This window comes from Dendropsophus ebraccatus, chromosome 2, assembly GCF_027789765.1.
Source record: "Dendropsophus ebraccatus isolate aDenEbr1 chromosome 2, aDenEbr1.pat, whole genome shotgun sequence".
NCBI lineage: Eukaryota > Metazoa > Chordata > Amphibia > Anura > Hylidae > Dendropsophus > Dendropsophus ebraccatus.
Window position 1 is genome coordinate 4,375,268 of NC_091455.1, and position 19,370 is coordinate 4,394,637.

General features: G+C 51.6%; 1 protein-coding gene across 1 annotated transcript in view; it reads right to left on the reverse strand.

The window, feature by feature from the left end:
* The window catches only part of LOC138782932 (cytochrome P450 2C29-like), a 42,239-nt gene that overhangs the window by 16,996 nt on the left and 5,873 nt on the right, over nt 1–19,370 (reverse strand). The window contains exons 3-4 of the mRNA XM_069956948.1: nt 11,679–11,841; nt 8,627–8,767 (exon numbers count right to left, since the gene is read on the reverse strand). Of these exons, the coding sequence (XP_069813049.1) occupies nt 8,627–8,767; nt 11,679–11,841 (304 nt within the window). The remainder of the gene's footprint in view (nt 1–8,626; nt 8,768–11,678; nt 11,842–19,370) is intronic.

Below are 19,370 nucleotides of genomic sequence, written 5' to 3' on the forward strand. Positions count from 1 at the left end.
GTGCTCCTCCAGTAGTATATAAACCCCCTGTGTGGTTCCCCCAGTAGTATATAGACCCCCTGTGTGCTCCACCATGTGGTGGTCAGTATGTGGTGGTATTAGTCAGTATGTGGTGGTATTAGTCAGTATGTGGTGGTGTTAGTCAGTATGTGGTGGTATTAGTCAGTATGTGGTGTTAGTCAGTATGTGGTGGTATTAGTCAGTATGTGGTGGTGTTAGTCAGTATGTGGTGGTGTTAGTCAGTATGTGGCGGTATTATTTGTTACTTGTTATCTGGTACTGTGTTTTATTGGTCTTAGTATACTGGATTTGGTTAGTAACAATATGGTGGTGATGGGAGTGGTTGTGGTGTGGCGGTAATATATACAGGATTTGGTCAGTAACAGTATAGCGGTAATATGTATGGTGATAATATTTTCTCTTCCTATATGCTGGTGTTATTGATAATATCTGTCTTGATATATATATATATATATATATATATATATATATATATATATATATATATATATATATAAATAAAAATACCAATAACATCACTTGGTCGTAAAAGAAAGGGGGAAGGGGCAAGTTGACCTCCATGGCCCAGAAGTCATTAGCTACGACCCTGACGGGACCTGTGCTCTCCTCCTACACCATGCTTAATAAGGGGGCGCTTAATTTTACTCCTGGGTGATATGAGAGCTGTGACTTTATGACTACATGAAGTGATAAATACAGTAAATGAGAATGAGAAATCAATCCCTTAACATGTTGTGTCAACAGCTGCTGGAAATGCAGTGTCCCACCACAGGTGGTTCCCTAAGTTTTATACCACCTGGGTTAAGTGTGTCAGGTGTCACATCAAGTGCTGGGAGCTGTGCTTTCCTCTCCAGCCACTAGGTGTCTCACTTCCCCTGCACTGCAGTACAAAAGGTTAAGCTATGATTTCTATATGATTGGAGCAGACAGTCTGTACACTTCTTTTCTCTCTTCTACCTACTTCCTGTCACACAACCCTAAATAAGTTAAGGATTTCCTGTCAGGTAGCAGTACAGAGTAGTGCAGTTCAGTATTCAGTTCAGTGAGAAGCTATCCTAGCCAGTATGCAGTACTGAACCCTAGAGGTTGAGTAACTGGACAATAGGAAAACCCTTATCTATGCCATAGATTGTACAGTCAGGATGGACACCCCCTAAAAGGAAAGGTAGAGGGACTGATCCCCAGTAAGGCAAAAAAGGCAAAAGCCAAGGCACCTTACTGACACACGCTCTGCAGTGGGAGCTGCAGCTAGAGACAAAGGCCTAGGACTCGTACCACCTCGCAGGGTTGTCATCGATACTGTGCAGGCAGAAGGCGGTCAGATAGCAGCGATGTATCTAAACGTCAGTACGAGAATGCAGTGTCCCAGAACAGATAGCTTCTTATCCTCACACTTTTATTATAACCAGTTCTGTTCTGGAAAGCTATGGTCCACTGCAAACTGTGTGTATTGTGTCACCCTTCTCAGTGTTCAGGTCTGCTATTCCATTCATTTATTGTATGCATATTCAGTTATCAGTGCCTAATGGTATTATGTCGCCCCCCAGTGTTCAAGTATGGTACTTCTCATGTATATTTCACTGTATATGCCTAATGGTGTGATGATGCAATGGCTGGATGTCACGTGACTGCCCCTGCCTCCATGGTAACTCCAATGGCCATCGAGCTTTGGCTGGGGAATACCATGTGACTTCCTGTGTTACCTCAGTCTATCTCCTGTCCCAGAGGGGATAGGGTGTGTTGCTCTGCTGTTCCTGTTCAGTCTTAGTCTTGTCTTCCACCTTCAGGGGGACAAGTGTGTGTTCTCTCTCCCCTGTCAGGAGAGAGATACGTGTGCTCTGCTGCTCCAGTGCCACCAGAAGTGTTCCTGGCTGTGTGCTACTCTCAAATCCTCAAGATTCTCATCTATTCTCCAGATCTGGGTGCCGTTCTTCAGTCATTCCTCTCATCATCATCATCTTCTCTAATCATCAACAGCAAGTATTCATCTCAGTTCCATTCCACCCAGCATCTTATCCTCGGTATCACTACTACTCCCATCATTCAGCACGCTATCATCACAGCCTATTGCAGCATCACCCATTACTCTGCCTTATCCAAGTCTGCCTTATACCCGGTTGCATCCGGAGAGACTGTTACTACTAGTTACCACCGTTACAATAAATATACAACTACCGTTGTTTCTGAACCTTGGCATCGGTGTGATAATTGGTGCCCTGACTAAGGACAACGAAGAATCGCACGCCCAGTATCCCCGCATGGTCAGGAGCCCGGTTTCCAGCTGTATCACCCTCGTGCCTTCACAGTGACAACCCTATGCCCTACAGCTGCCCCGGTTCCTGCCTGTTAGCACCATCTACACTGCGGAGTGGCCCCTAGGGGCCAGGGCATCGCATTTGGCATCACGAACAGGATAGGACTGTGTTGTGCCAACTTTCAGTGCCCCAAAAACTGTACTATAACACCCAGAAAGACTTTGCTCGCGCCGCGCTGCGGTCCAGGAAGGGGTTAACCAGTGAATTGGTGGATTTCCCGTGCGCGCACTGCTCATGCCCCGCCTCCCGGCCTTACTGTATCGCAGCCTCTGTTGCCGGTGGGAAGGAGATTATTGTCGCACCACTGGAAGTCCCCGAGCCCGACTTCCGCCATCACCGCAACCCCAGCCATCCGCATAGCTGTGCCCACCGGATCCACTTTGGTCTCCCTCTCATCACTGCGGCTCACTAGCCCGCCTATGCCCGCTGCGCTCCTGTCCTCCGGATTCAGCCTGCAGCCCCGACCCCTCAGCAGCAAGTATACCTCTTAAAGGCGCAGTACCCTTGATTCTACCACCATGTCCACGGCTCACAGTAGTGACTCTGATGGCTCGGGCAGCCCGCCCGCTTCGTCTGCTGATCTCCTCGCTCCAGCAGCAAGGGTCCCTGCTGCTGGTCCTGCACCCATGATTACTGCCGCAGTGCCATTCTTTATCGGGCCTTCCAATCTCCCCAGCTATAAAGGGGAACCCCACACTCTAGCTGCCTTCAGAGAAAAGATTGCACGCACTCTTGAACTTGTCTCACTCTCTCCCACTAAGCAGGTGCAGTTGCTGCTAGGACAACTTGAAGGCCCTGACCCCGAGGAGGTGCGGTCATGGCCAGCTACTGAAAAGTCTGACGTGCAACAGATCCTTGACCGCCTTAGCAGGGAATTTGAGGTACAGTCGCCCACGGAGGTCCGCCTCCAGTTCTACGACTGACGCCAGAAGCCAGGTGAGACTCTAAGAGACTATGCACTGGCCCTCCAATCTGCCTATAGGGCTCTAAGACAAGTCGATACTATAGACCCCTCAGCCGCCGAATGCATAATTACTGATCGCTTTATAGAGGGAGTGGACTCCAGGCTCATCCAGAGTCAACTATGCATGCTAGCCGCTCAAAATCCTACTATGTCCTTCCTGGACTTCAAGACCTTGGCCCTACGGGTGGTTGGAATTGACACTCCCTGTGCTGGCTGTATTGCGGGCCCAACTCCCGTAGATCTGACGGGGGCTACCTCCAGTCTCACCTGTGGCTACGCCTGTTCCCGCTATTCAAGCCTCACAACAGCCTACATTTGCTAACTCTCCAGTTACCCCTGACCTCCTTACCAAGGTGGTTGACTCCCTCTGCCAAGCTATAAGGGGACTGCAAGGGGCCTCCTCCACATCCCTGTCCCAGGACTCTTGCCCTGAGTACCCGAGTCCTGATAGGCCTCCGCCCCAAAGACCCCTGAGCGGCCTTACTGCAGCTATTGTAGGCGACATGGACACTACCGGTCCCAGTGCTTTCAGTTAAACTGGCTACTCCTGGGTCCGAGGGCCAACACCCAGGAGGTCAAACCCCAGGCCCCCAGGAATCACAGTGGTTCTCCAGGTTCCTCTCGCAATGCCCGCATGTAACTCTGGATAGACAATGTCCCCCTTGAAGCCCTTTTGGACACAGGTTCCCAAGTGACTACCATACCCAGACACATTTTCGAGGAACATTGGGACCTGAGGGCGTTAGGCCCGGTTGAAGAGTACCGTTTAAAGTAAATTGCTAGCAATGGCCGACCTATCTCACAACTAGGCTACTGGGAGCCTACCATTTGTATTGGTAACCGTGAGTTACCTCGTCAAGGTGTGATTGTTACTGAAGCTCGGGGATAGTGGTACTACTGTTCTAGGCATGATTGTTATTCGCCATGTATTTGCTGAACTATTAGATGCTCTGCATGCCTCTTTGTCTCATGCCTCTCCGCACTACAGGCAAGCTGTCCAGAAGACCATCAATGCGCTCACCGCTCAGCAGAAGTTTGTCAATCATCGGGGAGAAATCTGCCGTGTCCGCACTAGGGACGCCCGTCCGATTACAATCCCAGCTAATAGTGAGGCCCTCATCTGGTGCCGGGTTCGCCCAGGCCTAGACAATGCCGACTATGAAGCTCTGCTGGACTCCACCGAAATCGAAGGGCAACCCCTTGTGAGAGCTGCAAGGAGCCTCGTGACTGTCTCCAATGGTCAAGTTCCAGTGCGCCTGGTAAACCTCGGTGACTCTCCTGCCAACCTGTACAAGTTCACCACGGTAGCCATGCTGCATCAACTCGACCCTGAAGATGTTGTCTGTGAAAAGACCATTGCTCATCAGAGATCCAACCATGCTACCCCGAGAGACTATAACAGGGCTCCTACTCCCTGGTGGGACGAACTCCACATAGGCGATGCAAATACTCCTGTCGAATATCTCAACGGTATTCTCAAAGTTGTTAAGCGGGACCATGAAGCCTTCAGTAAGCACTCTCTTGACTTTGGGAAAACCAATCTAGTTCAGCACCGAATCAATACAGGGAACCATCCGCCTATCAAGGAGAAACACAGGCCAAATCACCCTGCCAGCTATCAACAAGTTAAGAAGCTGCTCAAGGAGATGAAGGACACTAATGTCATTCAGGAGAGCCAGAGTCTGTGGGCTGCCCCTATCGTCCTCGTCAAGAAGAAAGATGGCAACATCCGGTTCTGCGTTGATTATAGGAAACTGAACACTATCATGCACAAAGATGCATATCCCTTGCCCCGGATTGAGGAGTCTATCGCTGCCCTGGGGTCAGCCACCTATTTCTCAAAGTAAGATCTCACCAGCGGGTATTGGCAGGTACCCATGGCTCCCGAGGATCGGGAGAAGACGGCCTTCACTACCCCCATGGGACTCTTTGAATTCACCAGTATGCCCTTCGGGCTATGTAACGCCCCCTCTACCTTTTAGCGGTTGATGGAAAGGTGCCTCGGCCATGTCAACTTCCAGAGTGTCCTGCTCTACCTTGATGATGTTATCGTCTATTCACGCACCTACGAAGATCATATTCATCATCTGGCTGAAGTGTTCCAAGTCCTAATTGATCACGGTCTGAAAATCAAACCATCCAAGTGTCACCTTCTCAAACCCCAAGTGAACAACTTGGGGCAAGTCGTGAGTGCTGAGGGAATACGGCCCGATCCTGAAAAGATCTCAGCTGTGGAACACTGGGACACCCCTAAGACTTTGAAGGAGGTGAGAAGTTTCCTCGGATTTGCCGGCTACTACCGCTGCTTCATACCTCACTTTGCACAGGTGGCCGAACCGCTTACCGAGCTGCTCCGGGGATGCCCTTGGGAGAACTACAACCGACGACTCCCTGTCGAGTGGACCGAACGGCAAGAGACTGCGTTTCGAACCTTGAAACACCTGTTGACCACACCTCCCGTCCTGGCCTATCCCGACTATAATCTTCAATTCCGGCTCTATACTGATGCCAGCTTCCAGGGCCTCGGGGCCGTGCTATCTCAAGTCCAAGATAATCGGGAGAGAGTTATTGCTTATGCCAGCCGAAGCCTCCGGGTGCCGAAAAGAATGACAACAATTACAGCTCATTCAAACTGGAATTGCTGGCTCTAGTGTGGGCCGTCACAGAGAAATTTAAAGACTACCTTGCGGCCACACCATTCACCATCTATACAGATAATAATCCGCTCGCACACCTCAATACCGCTCTAGAGCAACGGTGGGCCTCCCGGTTGGCGAGTTTTGATTTTGAAATCAAGTACTGCAGTGGCAAGGCCAATGTCAACGCGGATCTCTTCTATCAAACCTTCTATCAAAGGTTCGCCACCCAGAGTGTTGTGAGTGCGGCTAAGCCAGGAGAACCTCCCTCTCAACCGAGTACTCACCAGGACCTGGCCAGGTGGCAAAGCGTTTAGGAGGGGTCCAGAGTCTTGGGGGAGATCCATGACTACCTTTCCACGGGTCGAGTCCCCATGCGAATAAAAAGGCCCTATCCTGACATAGAACGTAGACGACTCTGGAGGCAGCTAAAGAGACTTTTCCTCCACAAGGGCCTAATCCTCCGGAACTCCTTGAACCCCGTCTCGGGAGAGCGGTGCCACCAAAACCTGATTCCCCGCCGAGACGCCAAGATGGTGCTAGACGCCTACTATGACCGCTCTGGTCATTTAGGGGTCCACAAAACGGAGGCCACTATCCGGCAATGCTTCTACTGGATCGGGATGAGAGACGATATTGAAAACTGGTGTGCCGAGTTCCCTGCGTGCAACATCTCTAAGGCCGGGGGAAGAGAGGCCAGAGCCCCCTTACATCCCATCGTATCCCACCGGCCGAATCAGCTTGTTGCCCTAGATCACGTGAAGCTGGCTCCAACGAGGTGTGGATACACTTATGCTCTCACCATGGTCGACCACTACTCCAAGTGGGTGGTCGTAGTGCCTATCAGGGACCTGACCGCCAGGACTACAGCCATTACCTTTTACAAGGAATACGCGAAACACTATGGCTGCCCAGAGTCTCTACTGACAGACCGGGGTCCGGCCTTCGAGTCTCAACTTTTCCATGAATTGTGCACTTACCATGAGTGTAATAGGCTATGAACCATGGCCTATCACCCCCAAGGGAATGGCCTCTGCGAAAAGATCAACCAGGTTTTCATCAATATGCTAAGGACAGCTTCAGTGGCCAAACGGGTCGAATGGCCTTACCTGTTGGATGAGCTGGTGGAAATCTACAATAACACCACTCATTGCTCTACCGGCTACTCCCCTTTCTATTTGATGTTTGGGCGCCAAGGTCAGCTTCCTCAAGACCGCGCCCTAGGAGTTCAAGTCCCTGACACTCTCAACCCTCTGCCTGACACTGACTGGGTCCAGGAGCATCAGCGGAGGATTCAGGACGCCCGAGAGATTGTTGATAAAAAAATGGCCCCTATACCCCTCTGTCACACATCCCGGCCCCTATACCCCTCTGTCACTCATTCCGGCCCCTATATCCCTCTGTCACACATCCCGACCCCTATACCCCTCTGTCACACATCCCGGCCCCTATACCCCTCTGTCACACATCCCGGCCCCTATACCCCTCTGTCACACATCCCGGGCCCTATACCCCTCTGTCACACACATCCCGGCCCCTATACCCCTCTCTCTTAACACAAGTCTTCACTCTCTCTATTCTTCTCAGTTCTACCTCTGAGTTCTTAAAGAATAAGTGCCAAGTATTTTTGCACTAGCACTTGTATCAGTATTCTGTTTTGTACTGTTATTTCTCCAAGTAAAGTTATGCACTGTTTAGGTCGGGACTAAAACTTCACTTGCACCTCACACTAGTTATACCAAAGGTCCGGTGCCCATGTGTCCGGGGGTAGGTACTACCACTCCTAGCCACCCAAAGACAAGAGCCTACCAGCTGCACAACCCACCTGCAACCAGCACCCCGGGCCACGGCAGAAACATAGGAGGGAGAGGAGAAACATGGACAGTGAGCTCTAATGCCAGACCCCCTAAGCTGCCCCTACCAAATGCCTCAGCTACCCTAAGAGGTATGGGGCAACTTGGCAACTGCCCCATACTATGCAAAATATGAATATAGGTAAGTACAGAATCAGAACCAGAAGACTATACAGGCAATAGCAGAGGTCAGAAGAAACAAGATATAAGAGACAAGAGGAAAGACTATCATGCTAAACAGAGACCAGTAGCCATAAGGTCTGATGTGCTGAACTGTTTATGGGATGTCCGGAGCCAACCTAGGTGAGACTGGACCCCACCCTGATATCCCATCAAACACAGAAGGAACAGGAGAAGTGAGAGTGGGAAGAAAAGATGTCGCCTTTCTGTCACAAACAAAACCAAGGTTAAAGGGGTTCTCCAGTGCTACAAAAACATGGCCACTTTCCCCCTCTCTTGTCTCCAGATTGGGTGCGGTTTCAAACTAAGAGTTCCATTGAGGTAAATGGAGCTTAATTGCAAACCACACCTGAACTGAACTCGAGAGAGGGGAAAAGTGGCCATGTTTTTGTAGCGCTGGATAACCCCTTTAAATGTTTGCGGAGCAGAGGAAAGTCAGCAGGGATAGAGATGGGAGGAGAATGTGAACCAAGCAGAGGGAATAAAGCAGCATTCAGAGAGTGTACAACAAGCACAAGATCATACTTGGACACGCCTCTTGCGCCATATAGCACGTAAGTCTGAACAAGTGCGGATGTTACAGAACATATGAGAGATATCTATGGACCATGAGAGCTATGAGCTTAGCAGATGTCGGGCAATGGGGAGGACACTCACCTCCTGTCTCGGATACGGCCTGGATGAGATAATTGGACTCCATCAATACCCTCGTCTCCATGGTCTTCTTCCCCATCCCAAAATTCCTGAGAGAGGTCATGGCAAATCGACGGAGTGGACGCCATCTTGGTCCATTAAACGCTATGGAAAAAAGAACATGGAGGCATTGACATGAATACATAACAGAACGTTCCAGAAGCTTGGCATTACACCAGTGTCTTGTCTTATATGATACTTTGGTCAAAAATTAACCAGGTAAAAGCAAATTATAGAGCAGAAGACGCCTCTTCATCTCCGGCCTATTGACAGGTGATGGACCCTGTGCGGACTGTGATATATCAGCAATAGGAAGGGAGCATCATGGTTACAGCACCATACAGCTACAGAGGAGAGGAAGGAGGCTCAGAGTTCTGTAACTTTGGCCTCAACAAACCCTCAACATCCATGCCAAGATATGTGGTGTGAATAGTGACCTGCAGAAAATTCACCAGGATCCTATAACACTGCCAACCTTGGCGTCAGCCACAGTGCCCACATACCAAGCTATACTACCCAGTGCAGCCATTGCCAGCCACAGTGCCCACATACCAAGCTATACTACCCAGTGCAGCCATTGCCAGCCACAGTGCCCACATACCAAGCTATACTACCCAGTGCAGCCATTGCCAGCCACAGTGCCCACATACCAAGCTATACTACCCAGTGCAGCCATTGCCAGCCACAGTGCCCACATACCAAGCTATACTACCCACTGCAGCCATTGCCAGCCACAGTGCCCACATACCAAGCTATACTAGCCAGTGCAGCCATTGCCAGCCACAGTGCCCACATACCAAGCTATACTACCCAGTGCAGCCATTGTCAGCCACAGTGCCCACATACCAAGCTATACTACCCAGTGCAGCCATTGTCCCCAGTCCCAGCCACAGTGACGCCCCCCCCCCCCCCCCCCCCCCCCCCGGTCACACAGCACTTCAATCTCTCTACACTCCTACAACTTTCTGTATGTGAAGCAGTGTGGGAAAGATCAAGGTCACTGCGGGGACAATGTTATGGGACTGGAGGACTAGCCTGCCCACCTCTCTCACCCTGAAGCTTCACCCCCCGCCCTCTTTTCTCACCCTGCGGCTCCATCCTCTTCCCCTCTCACCCTGCAGCTCCATCTTCCTCTCTCTCTCTTCCTGCAGCTCCATCCCCCTCCTCTCTCTTCCTGCTGCGCCGTCCCCCTCATTCTCCCTCGTCCTGCAGCTCCATCCCCCTCCTCTCTCATTCCGCAGCTCCATCCCCCTCCACTCTCACCCTGCAGCTCCACCCCCTTCCTCTCGCCTTGCAGCTTCATCCCCCCTCCTCTCTCTTTCTGCAGCTCTCTCAACCTGCAGCTCCATCCCCCTCCTCTGGCCCTGCAGCTTAATCCACCTCCTCTCTCTTCCTGCAGCTCCATCCTCCTCCTCCCTTACCCTGCAGCTCCATCCCCCCCCCCTCTCGCCCTGCGGCTCTGTCCCCCTCCTCTCTGGCCCTGCAGCTCCATCCCCCTCCACTCTCGCCCTGCGACTCCGTCCCCCTCCTCTCTCGCCCTGCGGCTCCGTCTTCCTCCTCTCTCGCCCTTCGGCTCCGTCCCCCTCCTCTCTCGCCCTGCGGCTCTGTCCCCCTCCTCTCTCGCTATGTAGCTCCATCCCCCTCCTCTCTCGCCCTGCGGCTCCGTCCCCCTCCTCTCTCGCCCTGCAGCTCCGTCCCCCTCCTCTCTCGCCCTGTGGCTCCGTCCCCCTCCTCTCTCGCCCTGCAGCTCCGTCCCCCTCCCCTGTCGCCCTGCGGCTCTGTCCCCCTCCTCTCTGGCCCTGCAGCTCCATCCCCCTCCACTCTCGCCCTGCGACTCCGTCCCCCTCCTCTCTCGCCCTGCGGCTCCGTCTTCCTCCTCTCTCGCCCTTCGGCTCCGTCCCCCTCCTCTCTCGCCCTGCGGCTCTGTCCCCCTCCTCTCTCGCTATGTAGCTCCATCCCCCTCCTCTCTCGCCCTGCGGCTCCGTCCCCCTCCTCTCTCGCCCTGCAGCCCCGTCCCCCTCCTCTCTCGCCCTGTGGCTCCGTCCCCCTCCTCTCTCGCCCTGCAGCTCCGTCCCCCTCCCCTGTCGCCCTGCGGCTCCGTCCCCCTCCTCTCTCGCCATGTAGCTCCATCCCCTCCACTCTCGCCCTGCGGCTCCATCCCCCTCCTCTCTCGCCCTGTAGCTCCGTCCCCCTCCTCTCTCGCCCTGCGGCTCTGTCCCCCTCCCCTCCCGCCCTGTGGCTCCGTCCCCCTCCTCTCTCCCCCTGCGGCTCCGTCCCCCTCCTCTCTCGCCCTGCGGCTCTGTCCCCCTCCTCTCTCACCCTGCGGCTCTGTCCCCCTCCCCTCCCGCCCTGTAGCTCCGTCCCCCTCCTCTCTCGCCCTGCGGCTCTGTCCCCCTCCCCTCCCGCCCTGTAGCTCCGTCCCCCTCCTCTCTCCCCCTGCGGCTCCGTCCCCCTCCTCTCTCGCCCTGCGGCTCTGTCCCCCTCCTCTCTTGCCCTGCGGCTCCGTCCCCCTCCTCTCTCGCCCTGCGGCTCTGTCCCCCTCCTCTCTCGCCCTGCGGCTCAGTCCCCCTCCTCTCTCGCCCTGCGGCTCCGTCCCCCTCCTCTCTTGCCCTGCAGCCCCATCACCCTCCTCTCTGGCGATGCAGCTCCATCCCCCCCCCTCTCTCGCCCTGCGGCTCCGTCCCCCTCCTCTCTCGCCCTGTGGCTCCGTCCCCCTCCTCTCTCCCCCTGCGGCTCCGTCCCCCTCCTCTCTCGCCCTGCGGCTCTGTCCCCCTCCTCTCTTGCCCTGCGGCTCCGTCCCCCTCCTCTCTCGCCCTGCGGCTCCGTCCCCCTCCTCTCTCGCCCTGCGGCTCCGTCCCCCTCCTCTCTCGCCCTGCGGCTCCGTCCCCCTCCTCTCTCGCCCTGCGGCTCTGTCCCCCTCCTCTCTCGCCCTGCGGCTCTGTCCCCCTCCTCTCTCTCCCTGCAGCTCCATCCCCCTCCTGTATGATGTTAGATTATTTGGGGAGGTTTATCTCACCGTATCCCTTGGTGGAGACATACAGCACTGGGATCAGGGGACGTGCGCTGAACTGCTCGGCGTGATTTATCAGGGCGTCTTTCACCGTGTCGTAGCCGCACAGGACGATCACAGGTTCTGACATTTTCCAAATGGTGAATATGGAGCCGTATTTCTGGCTGAGCTGATAAAGAAAACAGAAATACAGTGACGGATCTTCTCCTGTAATATGGAAGGAAGCAAAAGTTTCATCACAGATCCAAGTGGTTACAGGAGCAAAGTCACTTTTATCTGATAGTGTCAGGGGTCCGGTCTGTGATATAGTGTCAGGGGTCCGGTCTGTGATATAGTGTTAGGGGTCCGGTCTGTGATATAGTGTTAGGGGTCCGGTCTGTGATATAGTGTTAGGGGTCCGGTCTGGGATGTGATATAGTGTTAGGGGTCCGGTCTGTGATATAGTGTTAGGGGTCCGGTCTGTGATATAGTGTTAGGGGTCCGGTCTGTGATATAGTGTCAGGGGTCCGGTCTGTGATATAGTGTTAGGGGTCCGGTCTGGGATGTGATATAGTGTTAGGGGTCCGGTCTGTGATATAGTGTTAGGGGTCCGGTCCGGTCTGTGATATAGTGTTAGGGGTCCGGTCTGTGATATAGTGTCAGGGGTCCGGTCTGGGATATAGTGTTAGGGGTCCGGTCTGGGATATAGTGTTAGGGGTCCGGTCCTTGATATAGTGTTAGGGGTCCGGTCTGTGATATAGTGTAGGGGTCCGGTCTTGGATGTGATATATTGTTAGGGGTCCGGTCTGGGATGTGATATAGTGTTAGGGGTCCGGTCTGTGATGTGATATAGTGTCAGGGGTCCGGTCTGTGATATAGTGTCAGGGATCCGGTCTGTGATATAGTGTCAGGGGTCCGGTCTGTGATATAGTGTCAGGGGTCCGGTCTGTGATATAGTGTCAGGGGTCCGGTCTGGGATGTGATATAGTGTTAGGGGTCCGGTCTGTGATATAGTGTTAGGGGTCCGGTCTGGGATATAGTGTTAGGGGTCCGGTCTGGGATGTGATATAGTGTTAGGGGTCCGGTCTGGGATGTGATATAGTGTTAGGGGTCCGGTCTGGGATGTGATATAGTGTTAGGGGTCCGGTCTGGGATGTGATATAGTGTTAGGGGTCCGGTCTGTGATATAGTGTTAGGAGTCCGGTCTGGGATGTGATATAGTGTTAGGGGTCCGGTCTGGGATATAGTGTTAGGGGTCCGGTCCTTGATATAGTGTTAGGGGTCTGGTCTGTGATATAGTGTTAGGGGTCCGGTCTGTGATATAGTGTTAGGGGTCCGGTCTGGGATGTGATATAGTGTTAGGGGTCCGGTCTGGAATGTGATATAGTGTTAGGGGTCCGGTCTGGGATGTGATATAGTGTTAGGGGTCCGGTCTGGGATGTGATATAGTGTTAGGGGTCCGGTCTGGGATGTAATATAGTGTTAGGGGTCCGGTCTGGGATGTGATATAGTGTTAGGGGTCCGGTCTTGGATGTGATATAGTGTTAGGGGTCCGGTCTGGGATGTGATATAGTGTTAGGGGTCCGGTCTGGGATGTGATATAGTGTGGGGTCCGGTCTTGGATGTGATATAGTGTTAGGGGTCCGGTCTGGGATGTGATATAGTGTTAGGGGTCCGGTCTGGGATGTGATATAGTGTGGGGTCCGGTCTTGGATGTGATATAGTGTTAGGGGTCCGGTCTGGGATGTGATATAGTGTAGGGGTCCGGTCTGGGATGTGATATAGTTTAGGGGTCTGGTCTGGGCTGTGATATAATAATTTTGGGGGTCTGGTTTGGGGTCTGCTTTCTATAAAGATCACGTAATGTTAACCAGACGACATCTGTACTGTTGGTGGGCAGATTGGTACATGAGCTTATTGCATTGGAGCCCCCCAATATCAGATGACGCCTCTACCTCTGAAGGTATACATTAAAAGCAAAGGGGCAAAGTGCTTCGTAGCTGCAATGGTCTGGCCATGTATATAAATAGGATAGTCCAGGTAAAGGGGGGTGGAGCAGTCAGTGACCAATGTCTGTATGTATGTGGTGTCCCACCACGGATGTTCCTTGTATGGCACCTGTCACAAAAGCTGTGTACTCCAAAGAAAAGTGGTGATGAAGATATTTATTAGTTCACCACTAGATGTCAGTATTTTATGTATGAGCTTGTATATATGTGTTGCACAGCTGTAGCTACTATAGGGTTTTTCCCTCGTATCCGGTGGTCCAGTGGAGATACTTCTTTTCTTATGCCTATCACTGTAACTCTTTCTTTGAGCACTCTCTTATCCCCCAATCACAGAGACTCTTACACACCCTGGTAGGAAGTAGTCACTTGGGGAGAGGAAGTGTAGTGTCAGTCAGTCTCCCTCTGATTCTCTAGGGAGTAGGACACACACAGAACAGGCATCCCTGCTGAACTTAGCCAGGGCCTGGCTCTGCCAGGATCCCTGTCCGGGACAGTCCAGTTGTGTTAATTGGTTAGAGACACATGTATGGAGAACTCAGAGACTTTTGCTTCTAAGACTATAGATACAGACACTATGCGGTGTTAGACCCCAACAGGAGGACAAGTCATAGACCACCCCAGCCCACGCCGCAAACCTCTCGAAACAGTGCAGGGCAGTCTCCTAAGGCAGGGGAACTGACCCGGATAGAGCAAAGCAACCATATGAAGGTCTACGTACTCTATGTCACAGTGCAGGTGACCCCGGATAATTTTGGACACTTAGCTACTCTCAGGTAACCAAGACTGGCAAGACGGCACAAGTATTCTTCTCTCAAGTATCTCTCTTTCAAGTTCCGGCAGAACACTCTACTACCCTGGGTTGAGGCTCTCCAAAAAAACTCCTCTTCTCTTCTCTGCTCAACACTAAGCTCCACAAGCACTGCTACTCTACCTCAGCACTTAAAGTATCTCACAGCACAGATCCAGTGAACACAAGAAGTTATCTATTACCAGCGTATCCTGTATCACAAGAGACCATCAGTAAAGCCATTTTATTTATTCTACTGGGATTCAGTAATCATTGCACCAGCACCTACACATCCCGGCTACACACTCCTTGGGTTACTCTCCGCTTTCCGTGGGTGAGGGTACTGACAGTCCGGGTGGGTGATTGGGATGAGAGCCTAAGGGACTCATCACTAGCGATGATTGAACAGTGAAATGTTCGCGCTCGAGTCGAACCTCGAACAGTAGTGAAGTTCGGTTCAAAGTTCGACTCAAACTCGAACCCCATTAAAGTCATTGGGAGATGTTTTGACACCTATATGTAGTAGGAGAAACTGTAATTATCATCCAGAAGAGCAAACTGGAAACATGGAACAACTTATAGCCCGAAATTTGGCTTTAAGAAAGAAAGGAAAAAAAAGGGGGATACAATACTGCTAGAGATGAGCGAACAGTAAAAAAGCTCCCGATATTTTTATATTCAAACGAATATTGAATCCCAATATAGTCTGTGGAAGAAAAATACTTGGGAACATCGATACATCTAACAGATAAAGAGATTATTTTAATAAAAATTGTGTATCAATCAAGAGGAAACACTTCCCGGCACCACTTGGTCCTTACTTCGGCAAGATACAATCACATAACCCGCTACAGGGTGACCTCCATACTGTTCAGGGTGTTGCTCAACAACAAGATCAAGTGTCCATATCGAAACATAAAAGAAGAATTGTGGCACTCACCCCAATAACAGGTTAAAAAGCCTTTATTTGCAGAGCGGCTCTGTGAAGACGCTGACTAGTGACTGGGCTACAGCCGTTTCACGCGCATGTGCAGCGCGCTTCCTCAAGGAAATTGTTCTGCAAGGCAGACTGTCAAATATGGGCTCTGTACCCACTCAGGATAACTTTAACCACCAACTCCTCTGTACAAAACATTGATACTTCTAACAGATGAAGAGATTTAAAAAAAATGTATTCAACAATGTAAACTGACCAAAATGGGCTTTTTACCCACTCATGAAAAATTGGTACCATTGGTGGCAGTGAGAAGAGCCCAGCAGGGAACATGGAGGTAGCGGTTCAACTAAATTAGGTAGCAGAACATGGCAGGAAAGATGGAGCCATTTAATAACCATTTGGAGGCCTACAAAAAGAATGAGGAGAAAGAGGATGTATGCAGTACGCATCAAGCTCATACAGGTGTATTTTTCAAAAATACATTCAGCTGTAACACCTGGAACACTAGCTGTGGGCAGACGTAGAATCCAATTTTTAGAAGCAGCAGGGAAAGGAACTACAGACATGAGATGTAGTGTAGAGGTAACATGTATTTCACATTTTCAAGAAGACATGCTACAGTTTACTAGTCAGTGACATCAGCAACGGGGGCAACAAAATGGTCAGAGATCCACACTTGATTCATTTTTATAAATGTTAAACAATCCACATTGTCAGTGGATAGACGGATACGTTTGTCAGTTATCTCCCTGCCAGCTGGGCTGAATGTGCGTACCGAGATAAGACTGGCTGCTGGGCAAGATAACACTTCTATGGCGTGTCCAGCAAGCTCAGGCCATTCATCCAATTTGGACACCCAGAAGTTGAATGGGTCCAAGATCAAGTCCAAAAACATTGATGTTAATGCGCAGATAGTCATGGACCATGGTCTTAAGGCGCTGCCGTTGTTGAGGTGGTACAAATTGATTGCCAAATGTCACCCAGTAGGGTTCTGCCACACTGCCTGCTGTGGCTACTTGTCATTCATCTGCTGCCGCGTTGCTGACGCTGTTCCACCGTGACCCAAGAGATGTGAAGACCCAAAAGATGTCCCGAGTTGGTCAATGAGCACTGTCTCAAAATCCTGCATTCTACTATCAATTTCTGTGGGTGAAAGGAAATTGCTCACTTTATTCTTGTAACATGGATCAAGGAGGGTTGCCACCCAGTAATTGCTGTTCATTTTTATTTCCTTGATGCGTGGAACATGTTGGAAGTAATGTAGCATCCAAGCACTCATGTGTGAAATGCTACTGGGATCTCCCAAGCCTCGGGGTCGAGGGGCACTAACAGACTCTTCATCCTCTTCCTCCACCCCCCCCGTAATCTGTGCCAACCTCTTACCAGTGAAGGGGAATCAGTACGGGCGGTGTCCACCCCTGCCTCCTCATCCTCCTCCACTTCTTCCTCCTTACCGCCACCAGAGGCCTGGCTAGCCTCATGCGCTCTACCATGGGACTGTACTGCCATCCTGCCCCCCGCCCTCGACCTAGAACCAGTGCCTAAAGGAGACCTATACAACTGTGAAACAGTTGGGTCCTCTACATTCTCCGGTGAGTAAGGTTCTGTGTCTGCCACCTCCTCTTTCTCCTTCTCTTCCTCCTCCATCACTGCTGAGACCTGCTGCCCCAGAGTGTCTAATGTTTGTTCCAGTAAAAATATCACCAAAACGGGGATGCTGACATGGGCATCGTCTCAAATAACCATTTTGGTGGCTTCTTCAAAGCTGGCAAGGATGGTGCACAAATCTTTCACCTGTCTCCACTCTCTATGAGTGAACACCCCGAGGTCCGCACCACTGCTAGTCAGGCCATGTGACATTTTGTACCGCTGGAGCATGTGGAGCGTGGAATTCAAGCATGTTGCCACATCACAGATGAGACGGTAGACGGGGAGGTCCAGATCCCGTTGCAACGATGCCAGTCGTGCCGAAGCAGGATGTGAACATCGGAAGTGGGAGCTAAGACCTTGAGCCTTCTTCAGGAGACCGTCAACACCAGGGTAGCACCTAAGAAATTTCTTCACAACCAGGTTCATGACGTGTGCCAGACAAGGCACGTGGATAAGTCTGCCGATCTGAAAGGCAACAAGGAGATCGCTCCCGTTGTTGCACACACCCTTACCTGGTGCCAGGTTCTTAGCACCCAGCCAGTGGTCGGTGTGAGTGCGCAGAGCCCTCCACAGCTCTTGACCTGTGCGGTCTTCAAGACAAATTAATTTAAGAATGGCCTGGTTTCTCTTAGCACGTGATGCCACCTGTCAAGGTTGGGTATCCTGGCTGTGCACCATCCCAGCAGTTTTGGAGACTGTTGACGGAGACCCAGAGGCAGTGTCAGCCACCAAAGTCACCCAGTGAGATGTTCGGGATATATAACGACCTTGACCGTGCTTACTGGTCCATATTGGTCTTCCTTTCTCTAAGCTCTCCCCTCTCCAGTCTATCCTGAATGCAGCAGCCAGACTCATCTTCCTCTCCAGCCGTTATACTGATGTTTCCCCCCTGTGCCAGTCACTGCACTGGTTACCGATTAAATATAGAAGACAGTTCAAACTCCTCACCCATAAAGCGCTCCACAACTCTGCCCCTCCATACATCTCCTCCCTCATCTCCACCTACCATCCTTCCCATGCTTTGCGCTCTGCTAATAACCTTACACTAACCTCTTCGATAATGAGAACCTCTTACCCCCGCCTCCAAGACTTCTCTCGTGCTGCACCAGTTCTCTGGAACTCCCTACCCAAAGACCTCAGACTTATTTCCAACATCCCCAGTTTCAAGCGTGCCCTGAAGACCCATCTCTTCCGGCATGCTTATAACATTTCGTAATCTCGTCTCCCTCTGCTATCCCTTCTCCATCCTCTCTTTAACCTCTTAGGTGCTATTTACTGTCCTTGTTATCTGAGTTTAGAAAATGGCTTGTGACTGGCTCGCCCAGTCACCTATAGGCCCTTACAGATTCTATGTACAATGACTGCTGTGTCCTCTGTGTATGTGGGAACGTTCTGTGTGACTCCGCTGTGTCCTCTGTGTATGTCGGAATGTTCTCTATGACTCCGCTGTGTCCTCTGTGTATGTCGGAAAGTTCTCTGTGACTCTGCTGTGTCCTCTGTGTGTCGGAACGTTCTGTGTGACTCTGCTGTGTCCTCTGTGTATGTCGGAATGTTCTCTGTGACTCCGCTGTGTCCTCTGTGTATGTCGGAATGTTCTCTGTGACTCCGCTGTGTCCTCTGTGTATGTCGGAAAGTTCTCTGTGACTCTGCTGTGTCCTCTGTGTGTCGGAAACGTTCTGTGTGACTCCGCTGTGTCCTCTGTGTATGTCGGAATGTTCTCTGTGACTCCGCTGTGTCCTCTGTGTATGTCGGAATGTTCTCTGTGACTCCGCTGTGTCCTCTGTGTATGTCGGAAAGTTCTCTGTGACTCTGCTGTGTCCTCTGTGTGTCGGAAACGTTCTGTGTGACTCTGCTGTGTCCTCTGTGTATGTCAGAACGTTCTGTGTGACTCTGCTGTGTCCTCTGTGTATGTCAGAATGTTCTGTGTGACTCCGCTGTGTCCTCTGTGTATGTCGGAATGTTCTCTGTGACTCCGCTGTGTCCTCTGTGTATGTCGGAAAGTTCTCTGTGACTCTGCTGTGTCCTCTGTGTGTTGGAAACGTTCTGTGTGACTCCGCTGTGTCTGTCTGTGTTTGTGATCTGTTTGTCTGGGTTAAGGGCATAGTTTGTGACTCCGCTGTGTCCTCTGTGTATGTCGGAATGTTCTCTTTGACTCTGCTGTGTCCTCTGTGTGTCGGAACAATCTCTGTGACCCGCTGTGTCCTCTGTGTATGTCGGAACGTTCTCTGTGACTCTGCTGTGTCCTCTGTGTATGTCGGAACCTTCCCTGTGACTCTGCTGTGTCCTCTGTGTGTCGGAACGTTCTGTGTGACTCCGCTGTGTCCTCTGTGTATGTC